This window comes from Lathamus discolor, chromosome 2 (assembly GCF_037157495.1).
Source record: "Lathamus discolor isolate bLatDis1 chromosome 2, bLatDis1.hap1, whole genome shotgun sequence".
Classification (NCBI taxonomy): Eukaryota; Metazoa; Chordata; class Aves; order Psittaciformes; family Psittacidae; genus Lathamus; species Lathamus discolor.
Window position 1 is genome coordinate 61,091,050 of NC_088885.1, and position 24,958 is coordinate 61,116,007.

The window sequence follows — 24,958 nt, forward strand, 5'->3', positions numbered from 1 at the left end:
CAGGGTAGACTTCCCCAAGTAAAAAAGGTATTAGAATGCTTGCATATAGATTTCATATTTGCATTCCCTGGATGCCGGGGCGAGAGTGGCCCTGTATTTATTTTAATGCCTTTGATGTTCAACTGTTTGGGTCATTTTTATCACCTGGAAACATAAATCAAACAAAGTTTTTGTTCTCCCCTCAGCCTGCAATCTCCTTCCCTTTAAGCTCTGCCTCCTGCCCCTTACTTTGCCAGCAAGCAGGAGAGAATATTGTGATTCCCTTGCTCTTGTGTTATTTCTTCGCTTCTCCAACTCTCCCCAGGACTGCACATACAATAGAAGTACAGGCAAGCCTCACACTTCCAGCTCATATTCCTCCTTCATTCCCTTCCCCCTATTGCTGGCACATTTATATACCTCTAAAGCACCTACATGATGTTATCCTGCATCTGCAAAGCTCTCTCATCATCCTGTCATCCACGCAGAAAGATGCTGTCCCTTTATTAGCAGCCATTATTTCAAGATCTGACTGCTGAAATACCAAAAAATAGAATCAAGAGTGAGCCTCAGAAGATTGTGCACAATTCAAACAGGGAATCGCTTCATAGATGAACAAGTTATTCAAAGTCACTATAATGAGTGAAAGACAAAAAGGAAGGTTCGTTATTGTAGTCTCTGTCACTTGTTTCAAAATAGAGTACCAGAGTAATAAAATAAAATCTTGTAAAAATCTGACAAATTGTACAACTCAAGAAATCTCCCCATTTGATATTTCCATTGGTCATTTGTATGGAACCAGTTTCTGGAAAGATTCTTTACAATTACATTTTTATTCACAGCTCTACTGCCAAAATTCAGGAGGATCACAAATTTTAAGCAGACGAACTAAACTGACAGGACTATTCAAGTTGATGTCAAACACTCTAGCATTGCCTAAACTACAGGGTAAAAGCTTGCCTAACTTTGGCATTTAAAAGGGCAACCAAATTTACGTACACTATGCTTTACGGCTTCCTTTTCACACAGAAAGTTTAACGCCAATATTTAAAAAAGGAAAACAAAAACCATTATATTTCTGACATACTCGGAACAGCAAAGGTAATTACACATAGATTTCCACTGTTCTGGGATTCACATGGTGTATTAAATCTATTTTAGGACGTCTTCACTCTAGTCTTTTTGCCTTTTCACACATTTGTTTAATGTGGTTCTAAATTTAATTCCCTTCTACACTTTTTGATTTGGATACACTGCTCTTGATGAACATTTCTATGTTCTAACCACACACAAGAGCTCACCTTGAATTTTCCTGACCATGCTGCTAGGTGGTACTACAATTCCTAGCAGAAGCAATGACAGTGCCACAGAAGAATACACAGTAGTGCAATACTTAGCTGTTGCATAATCTTTGCTCCCAGTCAGCTTAGTACGGTTGTTGTTTTCAGGCCCATGGAGGCATGCTGCTTGGATTTATGGATTTAAATGCAAGCGGGTGAATTCAACAACACTGCAGTAGAACAAAGGATGGCTAGAACAATGCATCTATTAGATCAGTAACATACCGTTACTCCAGATATAATTGGGGCTTTTCCTTCAATTAGTTTATATATTTCTTGAACTGCTTCCTCATCACTCTTGTCCTTAAAACGCTTCTTTGAGAGTTCTTGAAGAGCTTCCTTGAACTGCTCAAAAGTGATAGTTCTGGAAGACTTTCCCCTATAGAAACACACAGAAATTAAAACAAATTACAAGAGAGCACAACAAGCATTCCAAGAATAGCAGAATACCACAATGAACAACATAAAACTACAAAGCAGTTGCAACACAGGAAGACCCATGCAGCCCGTTTATGGTGTCACATAAGACATACCCAAAGAACATCACTTTCTTCATGTACATCAGTAGGATAGTGCTTTAGAAATTTCCCTTGATCAATGTTCAGAAATAAAGATGAAATAAAGGGACCTGGCCTGTGTCAGAATGCCTGCAGCTCATCAAATCAAACTTATGGTCTCATTTGGTTGATCGCTTGTACAGCCTCGATGCGTAGACGACGAACTGAAGCATCTTGGATGAGTTTAGTTGGTTTTTTTTATTCCTCTTAGAATAACTGGTAATGTCATATTATTTACTTTTCATGTATTCACAAGTAAATTAAGAAAAATGCTGTGGTATAAAGCAAACTATTGAAAAGCATCTACAAAACCTGAAATTCCTCCATTAAAGAATGAGGATTTTTAAAGTGATGCATTTAAATTCAGTTATCTCTTTTCCTTTAGATGATCAACTTCATAAAACATTCACAGATTCATGGAAAACACAGCATAGCAGTCCAATACACTCACATACCCCCCCCCCCCAGAAATTCAGAGCTGAAGACTTGCTGTTATTTTCACTAATAGCCCGTATTTCCACACTAATAAATTAATTGCGTAGGTTTACTTTAGTGGAGAGGATTTTGCTATAGCTATTTTCAGTGGAAAATCTGACAATGGAGGGGGAAATTCACACTTACAAACATGTATTTATACAGTCACTCCTGCAGACGTTTAACATCCATCAGGCCGAAGGGTTCAGTTGATAAGAAACTCAGCATTGACTACAGAGATGTGTTTAACCAGAAGAATAATGCAAGTCTGTTTTCTATAATTTTGAAAGATTCAGTTTAGGCAGGAGATAATGCAGTGGAGTACACAGTTATTTCCCCTAATAGAAAACTATTTCTAGGACTCCTCATTTTAAAATTCAGGTATGAGGTCACAGCATCAGTGAGAGTATTCACAATTTTAAAAAGAAAAATTTTTATTTCTATGAATTATATCACACACAAAACACACCTTTTCCTGTATTATTAAACTGCAGATTTTCTGACCTTTAGAACAAGACTTTATGCACCAAAATTTCGCCATACATTTTAAGCTAAAATTTAACAGACTAAATAAAAAAATTTTCAAAAAATATTCTGATACTTACATTGATGTAATCTTAAATAATGTACCCCCCTCCAAACAAATAAATGAACAAACCCAAACAAAACCGAACCACACAACAACACACAACCAAAACCAGTCCTTTCAACAGTGACAGCTGTTTCTAAAGAAATAAATGACAGATGCAAGGCTAGGGAAAAGGTGCACTGGAAACAGAAATCTCAGGCTAGAAAAATTACCCACAGAAATCTAGTTTTTATTCAAGCATCACAAACAGCCATTTATCTATCACTGATTTATCTCTGATCTTTTCTCCGACATGTTAAGAGGTCTAATCCCCCTCAACTGGAGGGTAGATACACTAATAAAAGGAGGAAGTGAGACTTCCTGGTTTTAAACAGCAATAGTTAGGAAGTTACTACTATTTCAATTAAACAGAAAATGAGGTTTTATCCCAGGCTTTCAAAATAAGGAGAAAATGGTTATTTACAATAAAATTCATCACTAACACAACCCTTTACATACCATTCATTCCTAGTATCCTGTATTTCCCCCAACACAGCACAACATATAGCAAATCCCTACACCCCTTACACTCCCTATTTTAGCCAGAAATAAACTCTGTGGTTTTGTTTTAGTTTTTCTTTTTTGACCAAACTTTGCTCTTTGCAACTACTTCCTGCTTTAGGTGAAGCATATGCTGAAGTATCCCATGGAATTAGCTAGTAAAAGAACATTGTGGAAATGAAGAATATAATCCAGTATTTCATTAATCAAAAAGACACATGGAATAAAATGCAATTAACTACCTGGAATTCGTCCAGGATTCTCATTAATGGGATTAACATCCCTCTTCTGATGAAATGTGTCCAAGAATTTTTAACTAGCTCAAAAGGTCAGGACTTCATTTTGTTTTGCCTCTCATTTAGAAAAAGATGGCATTAGCAATCACTGCAAAGCTTCAGCATGACACAGCACTAAGGCCCTTTTTCACTAGAGACTCACAGCCAAGTCTAAGATACAAATCTTTCAAATGCAATTTTCTGTAGCACGTTTGTTACCTGGAAGTCTCTAATCAGGATTGCTACAGTTTATTAGTCAGGATCATCACAATGAAAAAGGGAATGACCACATTTGGCAAAATCTGTTTAAATTCATGTTGACCCCTTTTATATTTACAAACACGTGGAAAATATTTTGGTTTGAGTGTTTTTTGTTTTGTTCCTCTCCCCCGCCCGCATTAAAAGAAAAAAAGAAAATGCATGTATAAGGGTGCCAAAAGGAAAAAAGAACATCTCTTTTTGGTCTAAGACACAGCCATTCCTAACTCTCACATTTGGTCTTTTCCCTGTCACACTAATAAAGGAAAGCAAATGAGTGTTTTTCCCAGCATACCACAAACTGGATACACGTACAATCCATGTAGTATTGCTGCTGGACCAAATAAAAAAGAAATGTGCATCATGGCAGATCTTTACCAGCAAAAAAAATTAATTGGACTGACATTTTAAAAGGAATTTTTGGAACTATAACGCAGGTTTCCTGAATAAAGAGGCTTTAATTTTTCTATACTCCAGAAACATCCCCCTCTGCCTCAAACTATTACAATATTACCAAACCCATTTGAAAAGCATAATAATTCACTCAAAAATTCTGCAGTTGCAAAGTATGCCAAGCCTTGTGACTCCCCCAAAGAACTTGATTAAATTAATTAACTTACGACATGTTCTGGTACTTTTCGTATGCCATGTACAGTAAATGCATGCCATGTACCATAGCATCTAAATTACTTAAGTAGCAATGCTACAGCTCATCCTGTCTCTAAAGGAAGGTTCAAAAGACCTCTGAGCAGTTGCTGTCATCACTGTTACTCAGTAAGACAGCATGCTCTTACCCCTTCTTCTATCTGTAGTGTCTTGGTTTGAATGCAGAGCAGAAAACAGACCGAATACATAGAAAAGACAGAAGCAAAGTCTCTCTACTGACTTACATAGCTTGATTTAAACACTCAGCCACACAGATTGGCTGCTCCAGGTCCACAAAAACACACTATGAAGGATGACTTCGGGGTACTGGTGGAATAAAAACTGGACATGAGCCAGCAGCATACACTTGCAGCCCAGAAAGCCAATCGTATTCTGGGCTGAAACAAGAGAAACGTGGCCAGCAAGTCTAAAGAAGTAATTCTACCCCTTTACTCTGCTCTGGTGAGACCCCACCTAGAATACTGCACCCAGCTCTGGAGTCCTCAGCACAGGAAAGACATGGACCTGTTGGAGTGGGTCCAGAGGAGGGCCATAAAAATGATAAGAGAGATGGAACACCTATGAGGAAAGGCTGACAGTTGGGCTTGTTCAGCCTTCAGAAGAGAGGGCTCTGGGGACATCTTACTGTGGCCTTTCAGTGCTTAAAAGGGCCTTATAAGAAAGACAGTGACAGACCTTTTAATATAGACTGTAGCAATAGGACAAGTGGTAATGGTTTTAAACTAAAAGAGGGTAGATTCAGACTAGATATAAGGAAGATATTTTTTATGATAAAGGTAGTAAAACACTGGAACAGGTTATCCAGAGAGGTGGAAGAAGCCCCATCCCTGGTAGTGTTCAAGGTCAGGTTGGATGGGGCTCTGAGCAACCCGAGCTAGTTGAAAGATGTGCGTTGGGTGTTGTGTGTGTGTGTGTGTGCGTGTCAACTAGATGACCTTAAAGTTCCTTCCAACCCAAACTATGAAAAATGATAGTACTAAGAATGCTGCATGACACACAAGGCAGTTGTACCCTCAGTTTACTTCCACCATTTTTAATCTGTTCCTATTCAGAAAGCCCCTTCTGACACCAGCTTTTCAGAGGTCATGAGTTAAAGAAATAAAAAAAAAATAATAAAAAAAAAGCAACAAAAACCCTCCAAGCAAACCAATTTCTTTCTACTAAGCAATTGCTACAAGGAAACAGCTTCCTTGTGTATATCTGTAACTTGTTTTTAGGAGCTCATTATAAATATCTTGTTTCCATGGGAATAACAAAACAAATATATTAACTTTCATTTTCCAAGTGTTACAAGTTCAAACAACTTGTCTACAATTAAGTATGCCAAGGGTGATCTCTCAGCTATTAACAGTCTCCTCTTAGGTTTAGCACTCCAGAGAGTTAATAGAGACCTAGAAAGAAGATAAAATATTGTACAGTAAAAAAGGGGGGAGGGGAAGGAAAAAAAAGAAAAAAATATTAATTAAGAGCTACAGAAATATGACACAATCAGATACCGGAAATGCAAATTAAAACTATCTGACCAGAAAATGAGACAAAACGGAAGAGAGCAACAATAATGCTAAGAGGGGGTTGGGGGAGAAGACTTGTACAAAAACAGAAGTCACATGATTAGCCACCTCAATGAAAAGAACACGTAAGAAGGACATTAATAATATAAATTCTTAGAGCCCTGTACTTTATTATGACACAAATAAACCTTTGTGTTTAGGAAGGATACATTCTTACATGCCATTCTATTTTAAATTCTGCTTCTTACAACATGCAGAATTACTCTAATGTACCATAGTTAAGTAGAGGAAACAATCTATTCATGGGACACCCATGAAAGTTGCTTTTATCTATGCATACCATTTCAGCAGACTGAACACACTCGGAAGAATTTAGGAAGCTTTGCTTTCCATCAAGGGAGCTTCCTTGATGGGTCTCTCCACACGCAACCACTACGAATGGGAAGATTCTGAACTAAAGCTTGAATTACTTGGTTTGCTCTTGGGAACTCAAATTCACATATGTAAAAGCCTCATTTCTGCACCTGGAAAGTAGCATAGTGAAGAGGGTACAAAAGATCAAATACAGGCCCAAACAGATTGCAACAGCAAGCGACGCAGTTTTATTTTGCAAATATTACTATTAACAGTGTCCTGTGTTCACAAGATCAGAACAATGGAGTGCAAAATGAACTGCTGCAAATTAATACTACTATGTTATCTGGACTTGAATACTATTTGTATTAAGTTGTCTACAATTCTGGCTGAGATGAAAAGCAAAGCTGTACACTCCACATATCCAATACACAAAATCCTTGACCTATATTAGAAATCTTTTATCTCCATGGAACTGTTACAGTTCAATGTTAATACAGCAAGGTCTCCAAAACAGTTTTCTGTCTTAATCTCCAAGCTACCAAAAGTCATTCCATACTCCCATCCCAAAAGGTCACCTTTCCTTTAAATTTTCTTAGATTGAAGAAGGAAAGAAAATGTGAAAGTACTCAGACAAACTTGTGTTCTGGGTAGCATACCAGAGGGAATTACAGCAGGATACACTAACCAGTACTCTTTCGCTGTGGGAATTATCATCTATCCAGAAAGGTATAAGGAGTATAGACAGTCTGATAAGGGTCTGAAGATAGCATAAGTAGAGGTGGGAGCCCAATAAATGTTTTTGCATAAACTTCTGTACAAGGAGTTTTGTTTGTAGAGTTTATTTAGTCTGAACTCACCATGGACCTGGGTGCCTCAGCCAACTGAGCAGTTAAGTAAAACTCAAACATGTCATATCTTGGAAATCAGAACAAACAGGATTTGGGATACTCCCTATATTTATTCCCTTCCCAAGGCAGTCTCATTCATTCAGGAGACAGCATGAAGGATTGCACTGGCAACATTATGCTTGTGTGGCTTATTTGTCACAGTTTCTGACTTACTGGCACAATAAATGTCATAAGAACATTGAGAACAGTCTGTAAGTCAGACTTTTTATACCTACCAAAATCATATTTCCCAATGGCATTCAGACCAGATTTTGAACTTTAGCTCTTTCTACATTATCTTAACAGACAAAAGAAGTGAAACGAGAAGTGTTTCTTTTAAATCATGTTTCCTTTTTTTTTTTTTTAATCTTAAACGTCAGAGAAATAATAGATAAATCCTGCTTAACTTGTCCAAAATTTTTCATTTTTTTTCCAAGAGCGATCTGCCATATTAAAAAACTCCTGAAACTCCCCAATTTTCTTACAATAGATTTTTCTAATTTACCACTTTAGAGCAGGAACTTTTGGATTATTACTGTGGTATTTCCCAAAGCATTCACTGCTATTCATTCAGTAGAACTGAAAATTATTCTTTTCTTGCTACTTGTGATAACACCCCCAAATCTTCTTGATAAGGTCTACAGATGTAATGTACATTAATAGCAATGGTTAATGGTATTTGTACTGTATGCATTGACAGTAAAAGGGCACCATAAATTCCTCGAAGGAAAAAAAGATTGTACTGGTCTTTGCAAAATACATCACTAATCTAACAGATATATTCTTTTTTCCCAAGAAGAAAATGGTGCTGCAATGCTACCAGCACAAAGTTCAAGACTGATCTGTTTAACCAAGAAGCAAATTATGCCACAGGGCTGCTAGTTTACTTTTTTATTCCCCCTAGTGTTTTATAGTTTTCACTTTCTGCTTTGTTTCTCCTCTACTCAGGATTTTTACTGGCCATCGTCTCCACAATCCACAGCCAAAAAACAGTACCAAAGTAAAGCTAGGTCCCTAGGTAGGGTAAGCAGGCTGCTAGAACCTTGCAAGCTATTGTAGTATTTAACATAGAATGGTTAGGGTTGGAAAGGACCTTAAGATCATCAACTTCCAACCTCCCTGCCATGGGCAGGGACACCTCACACTAAACCATCTCACCCAAGGCTCTGTCCAACCGGGCTTTGAACACTGCCAGGGATGGAGCATCCACAACTTCCTTGGGCAACCCATTCCTCACCATCCTCACAGTAAAGAACTTCCTTATTTCTTATCTAAACTTCTGTATAAGTTTGAACCCATTACCTCTTGTCCTGCCACTACAGTCCCTAATGAAAAGTCCCTCCCTAGCACCACTACAGGCTCCCTTCAGCAGGTACTGGAAAGGCTGCTATGAGGTCTCCACGCAGCCTTCTCTTCTCCAGGCTGAACAGCCCAACTTTCTCAGCCTGTCTTCATATGGGAGGTGCTCCAGTCCCCTGATCATCCTCGCTGCCCTCCTCTGGACTTGTTCCCACAGTTCCATGTCCTTTTTATGTTGAGGACACCAGAACTGCACACAATGCTCCAGGTGAGGTCTCACAAGAGCATAGTAGAGGGGCAGGATCACCTCCTTCGACCTGCTGGTCATGCTCCTTTTGATGCAGCCCAGGATACGGCTGGCTGTCTGGGCTGTGAGAACACACTGAAGCCAGCTCATGTTAAGTTCCTCAGCAACCAACAACCAACACCCCCAGGTCCTTCTCTGCAGGGCTGCTCTGAATCTCTTCTCCGCCCAGCCTGTAGCTGTGCCTAGGATTGCTCTGACCCAGGTGTAGGACCTTGCAATTATATCCTATGAAGATCTGTTTCTTGCTATATTATCAGTCAAGAATGAAACAACAAAGTTCAATATACAATGCAAAAAACTGACAAACTAAAAAGAGAACAGTTTCTTGGATAAAACTGAACAATGTATGACTAGCCCAAAGCAGAGACTTGTGTAAAAATCTGAAAAATACAGCTGAAGAAAGAAGAGGGGTGGGGAGATACTGTAATATAATTCTATCAGGTTCTTTGTGCTGCACTAACAGCTCTAAAAAAGGTGGTTTTAAAAGAACCAATTAAGGAAACAAAGCTTGAGGTATCACCTTGCATCAGAGACTTCTGCCCTATTAATGGGTAGAACTGAGATACTGAAATTAGATATCTGGATGCTCATGCATGCAGGAGTAAATTGGGAACTATTAGATATCCTTCCAGAAGATATCCTCAGAAAAATGATCCTAGGAAGAAGCAACAGAATTCTTCTGCTGAAATAGCTGACAATTCCGGAACGCAAGCACCTTTGAGTGCATGGCTATTTACCAGAAGTGTATTCCCTTGAAAGAAAGTTCAGGACTGACAAATGAGACATACAGGTGACCTTCTTAATTACTCCGTAACTTCTAGTACCTTGGCCAAATCAAACATAAGGAGGTGGACCAAGTGGCTCTATATACCCTACTGACCACAAGGCAACGCAATCATCAGTTTTCTCATCATTCCAGGAGAGCGAAGCAACAAGAGAAGAGAAATGCAAACTGCAGTGCAAAATGTTCTCTGTATATTACAGCAATAGCCATGACTTGCAAAAATCTCTCTGGAGTCAAGGAGCAGGCAGCAAGGGCAGAAGAACACACATCATTCACTCAGGAACAGAACCTGGAAGTGCCAGCTTACCTCCAGATGCTTTTTTTCTCATTACTGAGCAAGGGTAAAACTGCGCACAGCTAATTCTAAGTATCTGAAACTGTGACAGCTTCCAAACTGCCATGCTTTGAAAATCTAAACCAAGAGGACATCAGCAGCTCACTACACCAGCAGCCAACACCTTTATCAGGCTTTAACTTAAATATTTTAGGAATCTTTCATGAAAACTCTCTTCTATATTTGAAGTTAACCTTTTTCTCCTCTTGACTTTATTTCTGCAGTATTTCCTTCCTATATGATTCACCCAGAGTGAAAACTCCCTTCCATTAAAATAAAATCTGAAGTTAAAAACAACAGCAATAAAAAAAAAGGCAAATGCAAAAGTTATGAGCCTATCAGATAAAACAGTATTGGGAAGGGAATAAAGAGGGGGACCAGAGAAGGAAAATGACTTGGCAAAAACATGTAGTGGATAAAAGCTTCCAAAGGAAAGCAAACCCCAGAATGAGTTAAAGGTGTTGAAGAGATTAATGGCACTTAAGGATGATGAGGGAAAGGAAAAGTCCAAGCAGAAAGTAGGCCTGATGATTATACAGGACTTAAAGAAAGCGATGAAATTAGCATGTAAGAGCAGCAGAATCCACTTGTTTGGGGTTTGGTTAGTAATTTTATCACAAGTGTATTATTTTTATCCTTAGTATGCTGTCTAGTTCTGTGGAAGAATCCAGTAAGGGACATGCAATTTTCAGAGCATGTTTTTCAGTAACATAGAAATCTATTTTTTGGGTGCAGGCACTATTTGTCAGCACAACTGGTGTGGAAGTTGTGTTGTGGTGGGGGTGCATGACAGCAGTAGGGAAGTTAGAGTACAGACAGATGTAAGTTATAGAGAGCAAAAAAAGAGAGCCTGCAGACAGGTCTTAGACCCAACTGGCAGGGGATAAACTAGTGCTGAAGCAAGAGGACTGTGCCTCACAATCAGGCATCTGCAGATATGCTGGTTATTTCTCCAGAGGGCTCAATTTATTTGCTGTTCTCTTTGGTTCTTGTAATGTTAAGGATATGCGCTAGGCTGGGCACACACACATATCATAGGGGAAGGAAGCAGAAACTGTTAACCACAGTCTAACAATGTAATACAGTTCACAGCTGCCAGGGACACTGCTGAGCACATCCAAAACATGAAAATCCAAGAGGATGATGTCATAGTGCTCATTAAGTTAGCCTTGTACCAATAAATGAAAGCAGTTAAGAATAGCTGAAGATTTACTTATGATTTTCAATAGCTAATCATTTCATCTGTCAGTCTTCTGTAGTCTATGATGGCCTTACTACACAAGCTAGTGGTAAGAAGCTATTTGCTCAATTTCAAAAGCTCTTTCTGCTGTTGAAGCGCAGAGGCTTATGGCAAAGGCATTACAGCTCAGAGCACAGGGCAAAGAACTGGCACCACCTGTAATTTCTCTGCCAGTTAAAGCAGTGCGCCTGAACCCATTGCTTGATAACCCAATGAAAGAAAAGTAGGAAACACAGATAAAGCATCCTTCCAGAGCTCACCAGCAATCCCATATGAGCTGGCACATCCAATTCATGTCCTAGAAAAAAAAAATGAAAACCCAGCAGCTAGGTTTATTTTGAGTCACTTTTCCCAGGAGTATTAAAAAAACTGATTAAAAAGGAGACCAGTCTACATACAATGAAGCAATTTCCAACACAAACATTGTTGAAAGAAAGCTTAAGTACAGTCACAAGCTGCGACTGTGGGCAAGGCCAATGCTGCACAGCTAAATGTCTTCTAAATAAAAGTGATCCCAAGCAGTTAATCCATAGAAACTTACAAAATTGCTTGCAAGTATGAGAAGAAAAAGATCCTGAAGGACAGCTTTCAGACTATTAACTATTGTTAACTAAATTAGCTATTAGCTAAATACAGGGCACTTAGAAATGGAGATGTAACTCAATGAACTTTCTTGTTAGCACTCAGTTCCCTCAGGCTTTTGATAGCCAGTACTTTCCTTAGAGCTTTCTCTCGACATGCAGTATCTATGTTTTGACTGTGCTAACATTCAGGGAAGACAAGCAACCTCTTTTCATGAGACCAGTTAAGAATAGGATGTGGAAAGAAAAATGAAATCTCCACAGCAGAAATCAAATAGTTACATAAAACAGTGCTGTTTTTACTAACGAGACTCAGAAGAGAAAAGCTCAATACCTCATGGAGGACTAATACTGTATGATTATCTGATACCATATCTTACTTGATTGAGACAAAAATTAACACACAACTACAAGAGGTCAAAGAACAACGGTATTATTAAATAGGACTTGACATGGTAAGATCTCAAGATATTAGAGCTTAAATTATGCTTTCATTAAGAATTGAATTGGACCTTAAAAGTGAACCACTGCACAAGGAACAGAATAATAACTGAATCCAACTCATTATTACACAACATCAGCGAGGATCCAAGATTTGTTCTAGGAACATCTTACCCAAAAGTTTTTCTCCTCTCAGATTTTCCTCAAAATTACATTAAAAAACCTTCCAGTTTTATGTGGTGCTAACTTTCCTTGAATTTCTTTCTTGTTTCTCCTGGGATTTTGTGATGTTTCAGCAAAAAGCCTAGCTCCGTATCTTTATTATGTCTAATATTATTAGGGTTTTTTAATTCCTAGGCAGAATATTTGTAGTTACTGCAATGGCTATTTCACCCACGTTGGGCCAATTCACATCAGAACAGCACAAAAACAACAATGCAAGATGGTGGCAAGGAAAAGGGTGTGCATTGTGAAGACATGTTTATAAATCACTATGAAGCTCAAGTAAAATTACAAGTGCAATTTGAACATTTTATTACTTGCTCCTATAGGGAAAGATGTCTGGAACACCCTGTTCCACTGATGTCTCTGACAAAACTCCCATACTAATACAGAAGTTACACTGTTCAGTATAAAGGAAAAAAGTCACTGACTGAAGACAAGAAAAATGAAGGGAAAGGGATGGAAAATGCAACCTTTAATTAATGAATATAGAGCATATTCACTGTATTATTCAGGCACTGCAGCTGTTTGTTAATGACTATATTGCCAAAATACAGCAAGCTTACTCATATTTTGTGCCCAAGAAATTTAGAAAGCACTAAATGATAACTGAGGTACCCAGCTCCATTCCAGCTCCAGGACATTTCCCCCTACCCTCTAAGTAAACATTTCCAGCTACAGACTGGTTTGGATTTGGGATTTTTTTTGAGAGCAGAGTATAATAGTACTTCATACTACACGTAAGAAGTGTCTTTTTATAGCTATTTCTGAAACATAATTTAAATATTGAATGACGTGGATTGATGTATTTTGGGACTGTGATAGCAAGTCACTGCTTCCAAAAATGCTACTATGAAAGCCAGAGCATCAGTCTCATCCAATCCAAAGTGGGGCTTTCCTTTAGAGTTTAATAACATCAAATTGAAAACTAACACATTTTTATCAGACTGTCCCAATAAGAAAACATCATTATCAGATGGTTTTACAACAGCAAAATTCCATTTTTTCAAAGTATTTCACAAGGTTGTTTTTTTCCATGTCAAATCACATATAGGCATGAAAGCTATTTCTGAACCTTGTGACAGCTCAATGATAGTGAACTCTCCTGAAAGGTCAGATATATTCAGGTAAGTAAAAAAGCATGTGCATGTGGGAGGGGCTTGTTTTAGTGATCCTGAAGACAGGGAGAAAACACAAATGTATGTATATCTTAAAATTTTCTGCTGGCAATATGAGAAGGTGGCAGCATTAAAAATAGACAGCTGGGGTTAACTTAAGAGCACAAGCTCAGTTTATGGGACTGACCATGGAGAGAGATAATAAGGTGTGAGATTAAGAATGAAATGCCAAGTGAAAGAAGAAAAACTAACTATGATGGCAGTCCATATCTGGAAGTCATATGCAGAAAAACCCACAAGATACGAGTCTGTCATAGCCAACAGCCAAGGACCAAATCACAGCCTTCAAGAAAGAAGGCTCCAGACTGCAGCTACACAACAGCAGAAATATCACAATTTCTCTTTCAAATAAATAAGATGTATAACCTAAACGAAGAAGAAACTGCACATGCCTCCCTTTCCGGAAGATGGCCTTCACATATGAAAGAGAAAATTGGATGGTTACAGGAAAGCTCTAAATATGCAGACCATCTCCAATCTTCCATGCTATGTGTGTTCCTTGTATGGGAAATTTATATCTCTGCCAAAACTCTAACCTTCACAAAAATGTGCAGCTCCCCCTCCCTGGATTAAAGGTTTGTCTTTACAGTGCTGACTCACGTGCATCTGAAACCAATCAAGAAGAAATGCAGCAAATTATGACAGTTAACACCAAAACAGATATTCTCTCATTTACATCACACTTCTCTCAATTCAAAGCACGAGCTGTATTTAGAAGATCCAAAAGTTTACAATAAAAGGAGGTTTACCAACATAATTTTCTATCTTGTGGACATCATCATCATCACCACAAACCAAAATGACAAGGAACAATTGGGAAGCCTCCAAGATGTTGGAATGAATAGTGAAAGCAGAGAGGAGACTATGAAAGAACAAGTGTACATTCTTTTGGAAATCTGTGACTCATTTAGATGAACAGCTACTGAAGGAAGGTATCAAACCAACACTGGGAAAGATTCCGACAATTTTGGAGATGTCTAACATAACTTCAGTGACTGAACTAAGGAAGCAGCTAGAATTACTGAACTGTTAGGGGAAATTTTTGCCAAATTTAGCCCGTATCTTACATCTGCTGCAAAATCTATCAAGGCACAGGACCCCCCGGCCTGCCAGGATGAAATTAAAGCTGCCATTAGATTAGTCCAGTTGAACAATGTTGCTGTGATCAAATACTACTAAACAGTTAATAGCATTTAATAAGCACAAAATACCGTAGAAGCTTTTCCTTTGAAAAAGCTTCTTGAAGAGAAATACAAACTCCCTTTTGATACATCTCTTTCTTTGTCAGGTCACAACTCTAACTTTTGAATACAAACTGCTGCCCTCTTGAATTCTGCTTTGTACAAAGGGCACTTTCTGTTTCATTTCCACACAGGAATTATTACAATTAGCAATAGTAGCAGCTCTTAGTTACTTAAATTTAGAAAACAAGGTTTCCCATCTTTTTTTTCCTGAATTACTTAGTGTTGAAGCTTACATTGTTTTCAAAGCCAGTGATTTTAGCAGCTAAACCAAGAAAGTCAAGTATTGCTCCAAACTGTCATTTGCAGACAGTACATTATTTTGGTGCAAGAAAGATATTCAATGTAGCAATATTAACTCCCACAATGTTTGGTATAGGAGGGTAAGCTTTCTAACTTCTGGACAGTTAATGCTGCAATCAGTATCAGAATTCCATGCTTTTACTCCAGTGCATATGTCAGAAGACTGTCTTATCTACTATATTCTTATATACCCATTTGATTGAAATATAGAATCTTCTGAATGAGGACTGCTGACAAATTTCCATGGGAGCTAATTAAACTGCTAGTGTCTCATACTCCACTACCGCTGCCCACAGGGTAGATTGCTGTTCATAAGAAAGTCAAATATATCCTCATAACTTGTAAAGCAAAACTGCAAGCTGTCTCTTGCAGAAAAATAGCATGACATAAAAACAATAGATTAAGACAATGTCATGTACATATACACTGTTAAGCTCCATGTGCTGTATAGCAGATACCATCCTGTGCAGGTCTACTGTGGAAACCCCCTTAACAAGCAACAAACATCTTTGCAGGGGTACATGCTGTCTATTTCTAACCAGAAAATCTCTATATTAGGTATGTTGATACACGCAGTTAATTTAAAACTAGCTTAAGTACTTGATGTATATATTTCTAGTTAACTTTTCATAATAAGAACAGCAAAACCAGGAGGAGCTCAACAGCAACTAGTTCACACCAATGCTCTACTTTGCCTCAATTACTAAACAAAGTCTGATACAGTAGAACACAACCAAAGCAAGCTTTCTGCACTGCTAAACACCTTATCCTACACCTACAGCAGCCCTGTGAGACCACAACTACAAAAACTGTCTTTGTGCCTTTCTACCCTGCAGCAGAAGCAGGGTGTCCACCCACTTGGAGGCATCAGAAGGCAAATCCTTTCATTCTTCAAAGCTCCCAAGAGCCTCAGAGATTTTCAAATGGAACCCAACGAAGATGACAAGCAGAAATGTTGGCCAGATTCTTCCTAATACATGCAAATCAGGCACACTTTAAGTGCTTATTTTAAAAAAAACACAGCATATGACAATTAACAACACTGTTAAAGAGGTTAGTCAATACTTAACTACTGTATCATCACGCATGTTGGAGAAGTTGTGCTGTTCAGCAAGTGACTTCTTCCAAGATTAAGAGATTACACTTGCAGCAAGCACATACATAAATCTAATCAACACTTGGCATAGCTGTTTGTATAACTGTCTCTAGAAAGTACATCTTTTCATCTTCTTTATCTCAAGGCCTTGACAAATGGAGCTGAAACACTTCCAAAAATTTCAGCTGTCATGGTAGATAACATCAAGTCAGAGTCCTTAACGTTACAGAAATCCAGTTCTTTATGGGTAACCCTTAAGCCTTAATAGCTCTTATGTACCTTCACTATTTACCTCAGGTGACTGCCACTTCAACGTCCATCCCAACCACACCTTTCACAGATTAGTACTTGAAGACACAGAACTATAATTTAAGGTGGCCAAAGACTGGGCTACACTGTGTAGCGTCTAAAAGGGGAATATAAGGAACAATCTCCCAAGCATGCATGAGACACTGTACTGCTGGTCACAGAACACAGGACTAAATCAGACAAACTGTTAAAAATGGCCAATGTTGACTGAAGCTAGAGTCAGATGGATTCGCAAATTAAACTCAAAATCAGACAACTACATCAGCAGGCATGGTTCAGCTCAGGATGAAAACCAAACAGCTTCTTTAAATGTCTGCTGAGTACCCTTTCCATAGCTTTCTTCATCTGGCTACAGAAGACCCCATAGGCCAGTCTGTTGTCTTGACAAAAGAGATTAAGTTAGTTCTATGCATTTCAGTTCAACAGCTTTCCCAGCTATGCCACCCACTTCAGCATAATAATGTATAATATAAAGCTCTCCTATTGCTCCCATCTGAGGTGAAACAATGAAAGAAAAGCAACCTCCCTGGAAAAAGAAACCACAGTTCCAGCTTTTCTGTAAAAGGAAATAATTTCTCTTTATTTTTTACCATAAAAGCTTAGAAAACCAAACATGCTAGTTCTGCTGTCTTAATAGGATGAGCTGCTGACAAATGGTAAATGTATTGGTCCTCTCAAGGTAATACTACACTAAATACTCTTCACTGTTCATTTTACATCAGTCATAGGATTTACTGGGAACAAAAAATGTTGAATCAGATTACAGTCATTAGAATCATAGAATCATAGAATAGTTAGAGTTGGAAAGTACCTCAAGATCATCTAGTTCCAACCCCCTGCCATGGGCAGGGACACCTCACACTAAACCATCTCACCCAAGGCTTCATCCAACCTGGCCTTGAACACTGCCAGGGATGGAGCACTCACAACTTCCCTGGGCAGCCCATTCCAGTCCCTCACCATCCTTACAGTAAAGAGCTTCCTCCTTATATCTAGCCTAAACTTCCCCTGTTTAAGTTTTAACCCGTTACCCCTTGTCCTGTCACTACACTCCCTGAAGAAGAGTCCCTCCCCAGCATCCCTATAGGCCCCCTTCAGATACTGGAAGGCTGCTATGAGGTCTCCATGCAGGCTTCTCTTCCCCAGGCTGAACAGCCCCAACTTCCTCAGCCTGCCTTCATACGGGAGGTGCTCCAGTCCCCTGATCATTCTCGTGGCCCTCCTCTGAACTTGTTCCAGCAGTTCCATGTCCTTTTTATGTTGAGGACACCAGAACTGCACACAATACTCCAGGTGAGGTCTCACAAGAGCAGAGTAGAGGGGCAGGATCACCTCATTCAATGTGCTGGTCATGCTCCTTTTGGTGCAGCCCAGGATACAGTTGGCTTTCTGGGCTGCGAGCGCACACTGCAGCCGGCTCATGTTCATTTTCTCATCAACCAGCACCCCCAAGTCCTTCTCCGCAAGGCCGCTCCGAATCTCTTCTCTGCCCAACCTGTAGCTGTGCCTGGGATTGCTCCGACCCAGGTGTAGGACCTTGCACTTGTCATGGTTGACCTTCATAAGGCTGGCATCAGCCCACCTCACAAGCGTGTCACGGTCCCTCTGGATGGCATCCCTTCCCTCCAGCGTATCAACCGGACCACACAGCTTGGTGTCATCGGCAAACTTGCTGAGGGCGCACTCAACCTCACTGTCCATGTCAGCGATGAAGATGTTAAACAAGATTACTCTCAGATTTGCATGCAGCAGTAGCAGCCACTCTACATAGGGAAGTGACTGGACAGGATGACAAACAGTGCAGTCACCGTTTTTCATCTATCCCATATCACAGAGCCTCATTCTTGCAGAAGTGAAAACACAACACCTTTTTGTGAAATACAGACTGCACGTGATGATGAGTAAGAGCTGTCCCCCTTCTCCTCTATGATCTCGTCAGTAGCCTCTTGTATTTCACCCGCACTGCTCCAGTACAGATAAACTCTCCATTCTCAGCATGATCAGTTCCACTCAGAAGCTCAACAATCACCACTCCACAATGAGTAACGAACACCTCAAATATCATGAGGCAGATAAATTTAGGCTTAATTGATACTGCACTGAGAATTACAATGTGTTTGTCTGGAGATCTTGTGTAACTGAGTTAGATTCCAAACAATAAACACAAACCTATCTTATTTTCTTGTTCTGATTTTTCAGTTATGGTGTAATGAACTACAGTGATGTTACAGTATTACTGTATATCTGCTGCTAACTGAAAGAAAAACAACTTATCCTTGTACACACTTTTCTGATTATGTAAAAGCTATCAGTTTCATCTTTTACAATGATAGTGAGCACAACTGCTCCTCTCATTAGCTTACTTTCATTTTTAAACAAAATTTGCAACTAAGGGACATAGAATAAAGACCCAAGACATCTGCGCAATGAAGCAAGTGCTGTCATATGTCATGAGAGTCACAGCCTGGTGCCAAAGATCACCACTGTTCTGCAGCTGCTGGTGCCCATGATCACAAACAGCACTAGGCGGTACAATGCTCTGCTGTATCAGCAGAGATAAACAGATGAACAGGTCTACAGCAAAGACTCCTTCTCACCAGATGATGGTGGCTTATCCTTTTCTTTAGAGTCTTGTACTTTTCTGTCTGCTGAAAGAGCACTACAGAAAGCTTTTTGCCTAAGTATCCTACGAAGCTTGTGCCACAATTGTGAAAAAAGGGTAACAGCGTAAGACTAAAAGGTTCCCCAAACTCTCAGGGCTCTTCCTTCCAGAATAAAGTCGAGGGAAAAAAAGAAGGAAAACAAGTCAGTGGTGCTTAGGTCATGTTCTTCATTCAGGGCTCTGGGCCCCCACACAAGAGGGACCTGCTTCAGCGTGTCCAGAGGAGAGCCACAAAGATGCTCCAAGGGCTGGAGAACCTCTCCTATGAAGACAGGTTGAGAGAGTTGGGCTTGTTCAGCCTGGAGAAGAGAAGGCTCAGGGGAGACCTTACAACAGTCTTCCAGTACCTAAAGGGGGCCTACAATACAGAGAGGGACTTTTTACAAGGGGATGTAGTGACAGGACAAGGGGAAATGGCTTTAAACTGGAAGACGGGAGATTTAGATGTGAGGCAGAAGTTTTTCCCTGTAAGGGTGGTGCGGCCCTGGCACAGGTTGTCCAGAGAAGCTGTGGCTTACCCATCCTTGGAAGTGTTCAAGGCCGGGTTGATGAGGCTATGAGCAACCTATTCTAGTGGAAGGTGGCCCTGCCCATGGCAACCAGATCAGTGCAGTACCACACAGCTGTAGCTGCACTGCATCCATTTCTGCAGCTAGCATAGTTTGTGGCAAGCTCTCACAAGCCATGCAGCTTTGCAAAGAACAGCACCATTCCCAAAAAGGATCTCCAAAACCCATTATGGGGAACTAAACACAGCAAGAAAAACTACTAGACTTCAGGAATATCATACAGTCTAAACAGACATGAAGTGAGATGTTTTTCACAATGAATTCTTGTCTCCACGAAACAGCTCATCACTGCTTTTCACCACTGAGAAAGATTTAGGTTTGATTTAAAGCTGTTCCACAGCTTAAGCAGAAACTTACTCGCTTGATGCAAAACACTGCAGTAAAGTTTCCCTCTGAATTATGAATGTCCAGATAGTACAGAAACATTCCCTTTCTGCTACAGGTATTATGTCTTTTAGCAACTACTGTATCAAATGAAGTAGGAGGTGGCAACCACTACCTAACACATGGACTCCTCTACATCTAACCACTTCAAGTGATTCTTTATCTTCCTTTACTGTGGGTACTGCTTCAAACCCACAGGCTCTGCTAGCAGACCCAGGGACTTGGGAATGCTGAAGGCACACCCTACTGGTTGCAAATGGAGGCAAAAGAAGGCGCTGAGTATCTCTGCCTTTTCTACTTGTCACTAGATCGCCTGCCACACCAAGCAGCTGGCTCACACTTTTGCTCCTTCACTCCCCTTGTTAGTTTCAACTCCAGCTGAACTTCGGCTTTCCTCACTCTGTTCCTTCATGCATGGGCTATATTCCTCTCACATAGTCTCTCCCTGCTTCCACCTCCTGCGTACTCCTTTTTCATGTCTGAGCTCAGTCAGAAGCTCCATGCTCATACATGCTGCCCTCTTGCCAGGCTTCTTGACTTCCTGCACATGGGAATGGACCATTCTTGTGCTCAGAGAAAGCTGTCCTAAAGATCAACCAGCTCTACTGGGCCCCTCTGCCATCCAGGGCAGTTTCTCATGGGAAACTGAACAGGCAGAGATCTTCCCTTCTGAAGTCCAGGTTTGTAATTCTGTTATTCATCTTGCCCACGTCTCTCAAAATCTTACAACTTTACAGTCACCTGGTTGCTGCAGCCAAGGCTGTCTCAACTCTTACATCTTCAACCAGTTCTTCTATTTGATTGTGAATAACAAGTCCAGAGTATCTCCTTAAATCATTCATCATACACAAAAGACTTTTCTTTTTTTTTAAATTCAGTTTAGAAATCTCATGGATCACTTCCAGTCATTTTAGCTTGGTTAATGCCACTAATGAGTACCAAGGCCTGGGATTGTGACCAGAGCTCAATGTGCTTCACTCTCACTCTCAGATTTCTGAAGTCTCTCTTGATATGCTCCAGGTTACCTTTGGAGCACTACTGTTGGTACCCATGAGGAAGACAACAAACAGGTCAATCTTAGAAGGCTGGACAAATCTTTGCAGTCCATCTGCAACAATCCCAGATCCCACACCTGCCAAACAACAAAACTCCTGAGGCATATGGTGGGGACAAAAGGTATATGTCTGGATTATCCACAAGAGGAATCTCCAGTAACTATCTGTGACTGGTACCCATTGCTCCTGACACCTGCTACAGCACTGTGGCCAGAATATGGTGACAGTGACAGGGAAGTGTAACAGCACATGAGATATTCTGGATGGTAAAAGTCATGATCTCTCAGTGATCAGGGATTGAGCCTGTAACTGTTTACTCAACTGTTGCTCAGATTTTGGCTAACACACAGCTTGTGCTAAGGCCTAATGTATGCTGGGAGCAGTGCCATTAAGTCAGAGCAAGGGCAACATGTAGGCAGGACACAATGGACAGGAAGAGATAAAAGATCATCATGCATGTGCAGCTTGCAGTCTCCTGCAGCCAAAATTCTTGCATATTGACTGCCTTGCAGCCTCTCCAGAATCCACTAAGTTATAGAAATTGTATAGTCCAAAGCCCCTCTGTAGGCGGAACAGATCATGACTCCTTGTTGCCAGAAGCCACAAACTTTCAGCCTTCTCTAGCTTGACAGTCTCTGTTCACTTGGTCTCCAGCTGTTGTCTCTTCCTCACCTTGTGTAGCTTGGGTTTTCCACAAATACCATGCCAGTGTCATCTTCATCTTCCCCTTTAAAATCTCGAGCCTCAGGGCCTTGACCACAGTACATATTTCACAAGAGAGGCCACCAACTGCCCTGACCTCCAAAGAAAGGCAGGAGCACTCTGTAGACAGGACCTGGATCCTTTATATCTTAATCAACTTCTGCTTCAATCCATGAAAACTGAGAGACAAAGTCTACTTTGATGTGTAACAGTCTAGAAAATACTTGCTTCCTAATCAGTAAAACTAACACAGATTTCACATAGCTGCTGTTATAAACTAAAGTAAGACAATTTTTTATGATGGTAAAATTCGAAGAAATTAGGCTGACTAAGAAAAAAAAAAAAGAAAAAAAGAGGCACAAGATCTCATACCAGAATTCTACTGCTCTATAGTAGTGCTCTATCGTACTGTATATAGCATCATGCAGCATTCCGTATCAGCTGAGCAATGAATCACCCACCACTGCATTTGTAGGCTTTGTGTCTACTGTGATGTCTCCTGACACAGAAAAAGGCATTTCTTAAAATCATAATAAGCATACATCATTATGGGTACAGGACTTACACACTTTACATGCACAAAACAAGCCTGCATATCTGCAAGTGAATCTACATCCATCCTCTCGTAAGTGATCACTGTTTTACTTCTGGAATTTATGCCTCTTGATAAAAGGGGGAAAAGAGTTGGTTTTGGTTTTTTTTAATAGAAAGCTTTTCAAAAATAAAGTGCAAAAGTCAACATTAAATTTGGCATTCTCAGGCAACAAATGAAATTGGATCATAATTTCAATTAATATAGAGAAACTGTGGTAAACAACACTTTCTGTTGTAACTTACCCGGAGTTTTACCTGTAACTGCACTACTACTTCACAGTTTGCCTGGGAGAGATTTATTAGCACAGATTATGCTCTGCATATAATTCTATATCCACTTAAAACTCGCTTCCTGATGCAGACATATTAAAGTACACAAGTTAACTTATCTTTACTTCATGCAAAAAGTAGCATAATGCAAATCAGATTCTGTGCCACTATTAAAAGAATCTCTCCGGTAGAGGGGTAAAACACAACTTAAAACTACTATGTGCTTCATTCGTATAAAGACCACTTCATACCTATTTACATATAAAAAAAAAATTAAGAGAGGATTCAGTAAAATCTTTTAAATACAAATTACTTCAGAGAAACCTAATGGAGAGATACTTGTTTTGAATGACTGCAGGTGTCAAAGTACTACTCCTTTCAAATATATTAAGAAAACAAGAAGTATCTAATTGTTCAATACAAAGAAAAGGCAACAATTACACTTGACAAATGGGGAAAGCATGTACTCATTCTTGCCAAGAGCTATCCTGCCAGCTGCTTAGAGCAAACATTATCCATTTTAATTCTTTCACAGTCTTGGTGAACTACTGCCGAGTTAAAATCCAGCTGATCTCAGGTGGAAGCACTCCTGTAGAGACCTGACTGATCTTAACTGTGGGAACTAGGCTGAAGAGCTGACTGTGCAAGATATACTAAGGATAGAGTATGGGTGGGACTGCTCAAAAGTCAGGGCACAATAAAGTGTGTTGTGAAGATTCTCCATGGGAACAAAACCTTTCTTTCTCAGAAAGATGGAGGAGAGTTTCTGGCCTTCAGAACACATGGCTTCCTCAGCAACAAGAAAACATGTCAAAGCAACATAAGAAACTATTACTGGAATTTGAGAGGACAATCATGCTTTCACTTGATCTTTTACCAAAAATATTTTAGAGGGCAGGGAGTAAGGTATATTTACAAAGCTTCTGTAGATTAACTAGTCCTCAATAACAATCCAGTATAGAACCACAAAAATTTGTTTAAAATTTAACACATAGTAACATCAAAACAAACAAATGTTTCCATGGAGACAACTACCTAAATAAATGCTCACAATGGATCCAAGGCATGACGTCACCCAAGCCTGCCTGCAACCATAGTAACATGCCAGTGTAAACAGAAATATTTTTATTTTTCTATCTAATAATGTCATAGAATTAGCAGTTTTCTGGCAGTGCTTAAACCATATTCTTGCAGTGCTGAGTGGTAACACTTCTAAAATAAGATCAGAAGTATTTATATCAGAGCTATTACTATTACCATATTAACTACATACAACAAGTGGAGTATGCATATGGCATAGCTAACATATCAGATTTCCCAGAGCAGTTGTTGACCCCCGTAAACAAAGAAATTTAAGTTCCTAAGGCAACATGCCGGAATGCTGGTCAGAGATCAGTAACATCTATTCTTCTTGGGTATTCTGCTTTCCTTAATACAAAAACTCTGAAGTTCTGATGCTGTTGTGTCTCACTGTCTTGCTGAATTAAGAAGAATTCAACCACATGTTGCTTTTCATATCAAATACAGAACACTTCCAAGCCCTTCTCCTGTGTCACCAATGAGCTTGCTTTCTCCAAGGCAACAAGATTCACTAAATCTATATTTGCACTCTGCAAGCATAACACAAGATACACAGCCTACAAACTTTTGCAGCTCTGGAAGAGTAACATAAAAGAAACAGTTCATGAGGAAAATTTGCAAGGCAAGTAATTGTTTCAGCTACTAAAAAGATACTCATGGAATTCCCATTCTCATAAAATGCCTCAATTTTCAAATGCTATTGCATGTCTCCAATGTTGTATGTCTCTAAATTCAGTAGGCCCCACAGTCCAACTATAGTGTTACTGTTGTATGCAGTCCAAAGAACATATGAAGAAAAGAGCCCAAAGTATTGACTGTGGAAGTACAAAATACAGTAAGGAAAGCTTACTACATAATTGTATTTATACATATA

General features: G+C 39.6%; 1 protein-coding gene across 4 annotated transcripts in view; it reads right to left on the reverse strand.

Annotated features, from left to right (window-relative positions):
- The window catches only part of TPPP (tubulin polymerization promoting protein), a 56,767-nt gene that overhangs the window by 13,726 nt on the left and 18,083 nt on the right, over window positions 1-24,958 (reverse strand). For all 4 annotated transcript variants that reach the window (XM_065667142.1, XM_065667143.1, XM_065667141.1 and 1 more), the window contains one exon: window positions 1,545-1,698. In XM_065667142.1, coding sequence (XP_065523214.1) covers window positions 1,545-1,698 — 154 coding nt within the window. The remainder of the gene's footprint in view (window positions 1-1,544; window positions 1,699-24,958) is intronic.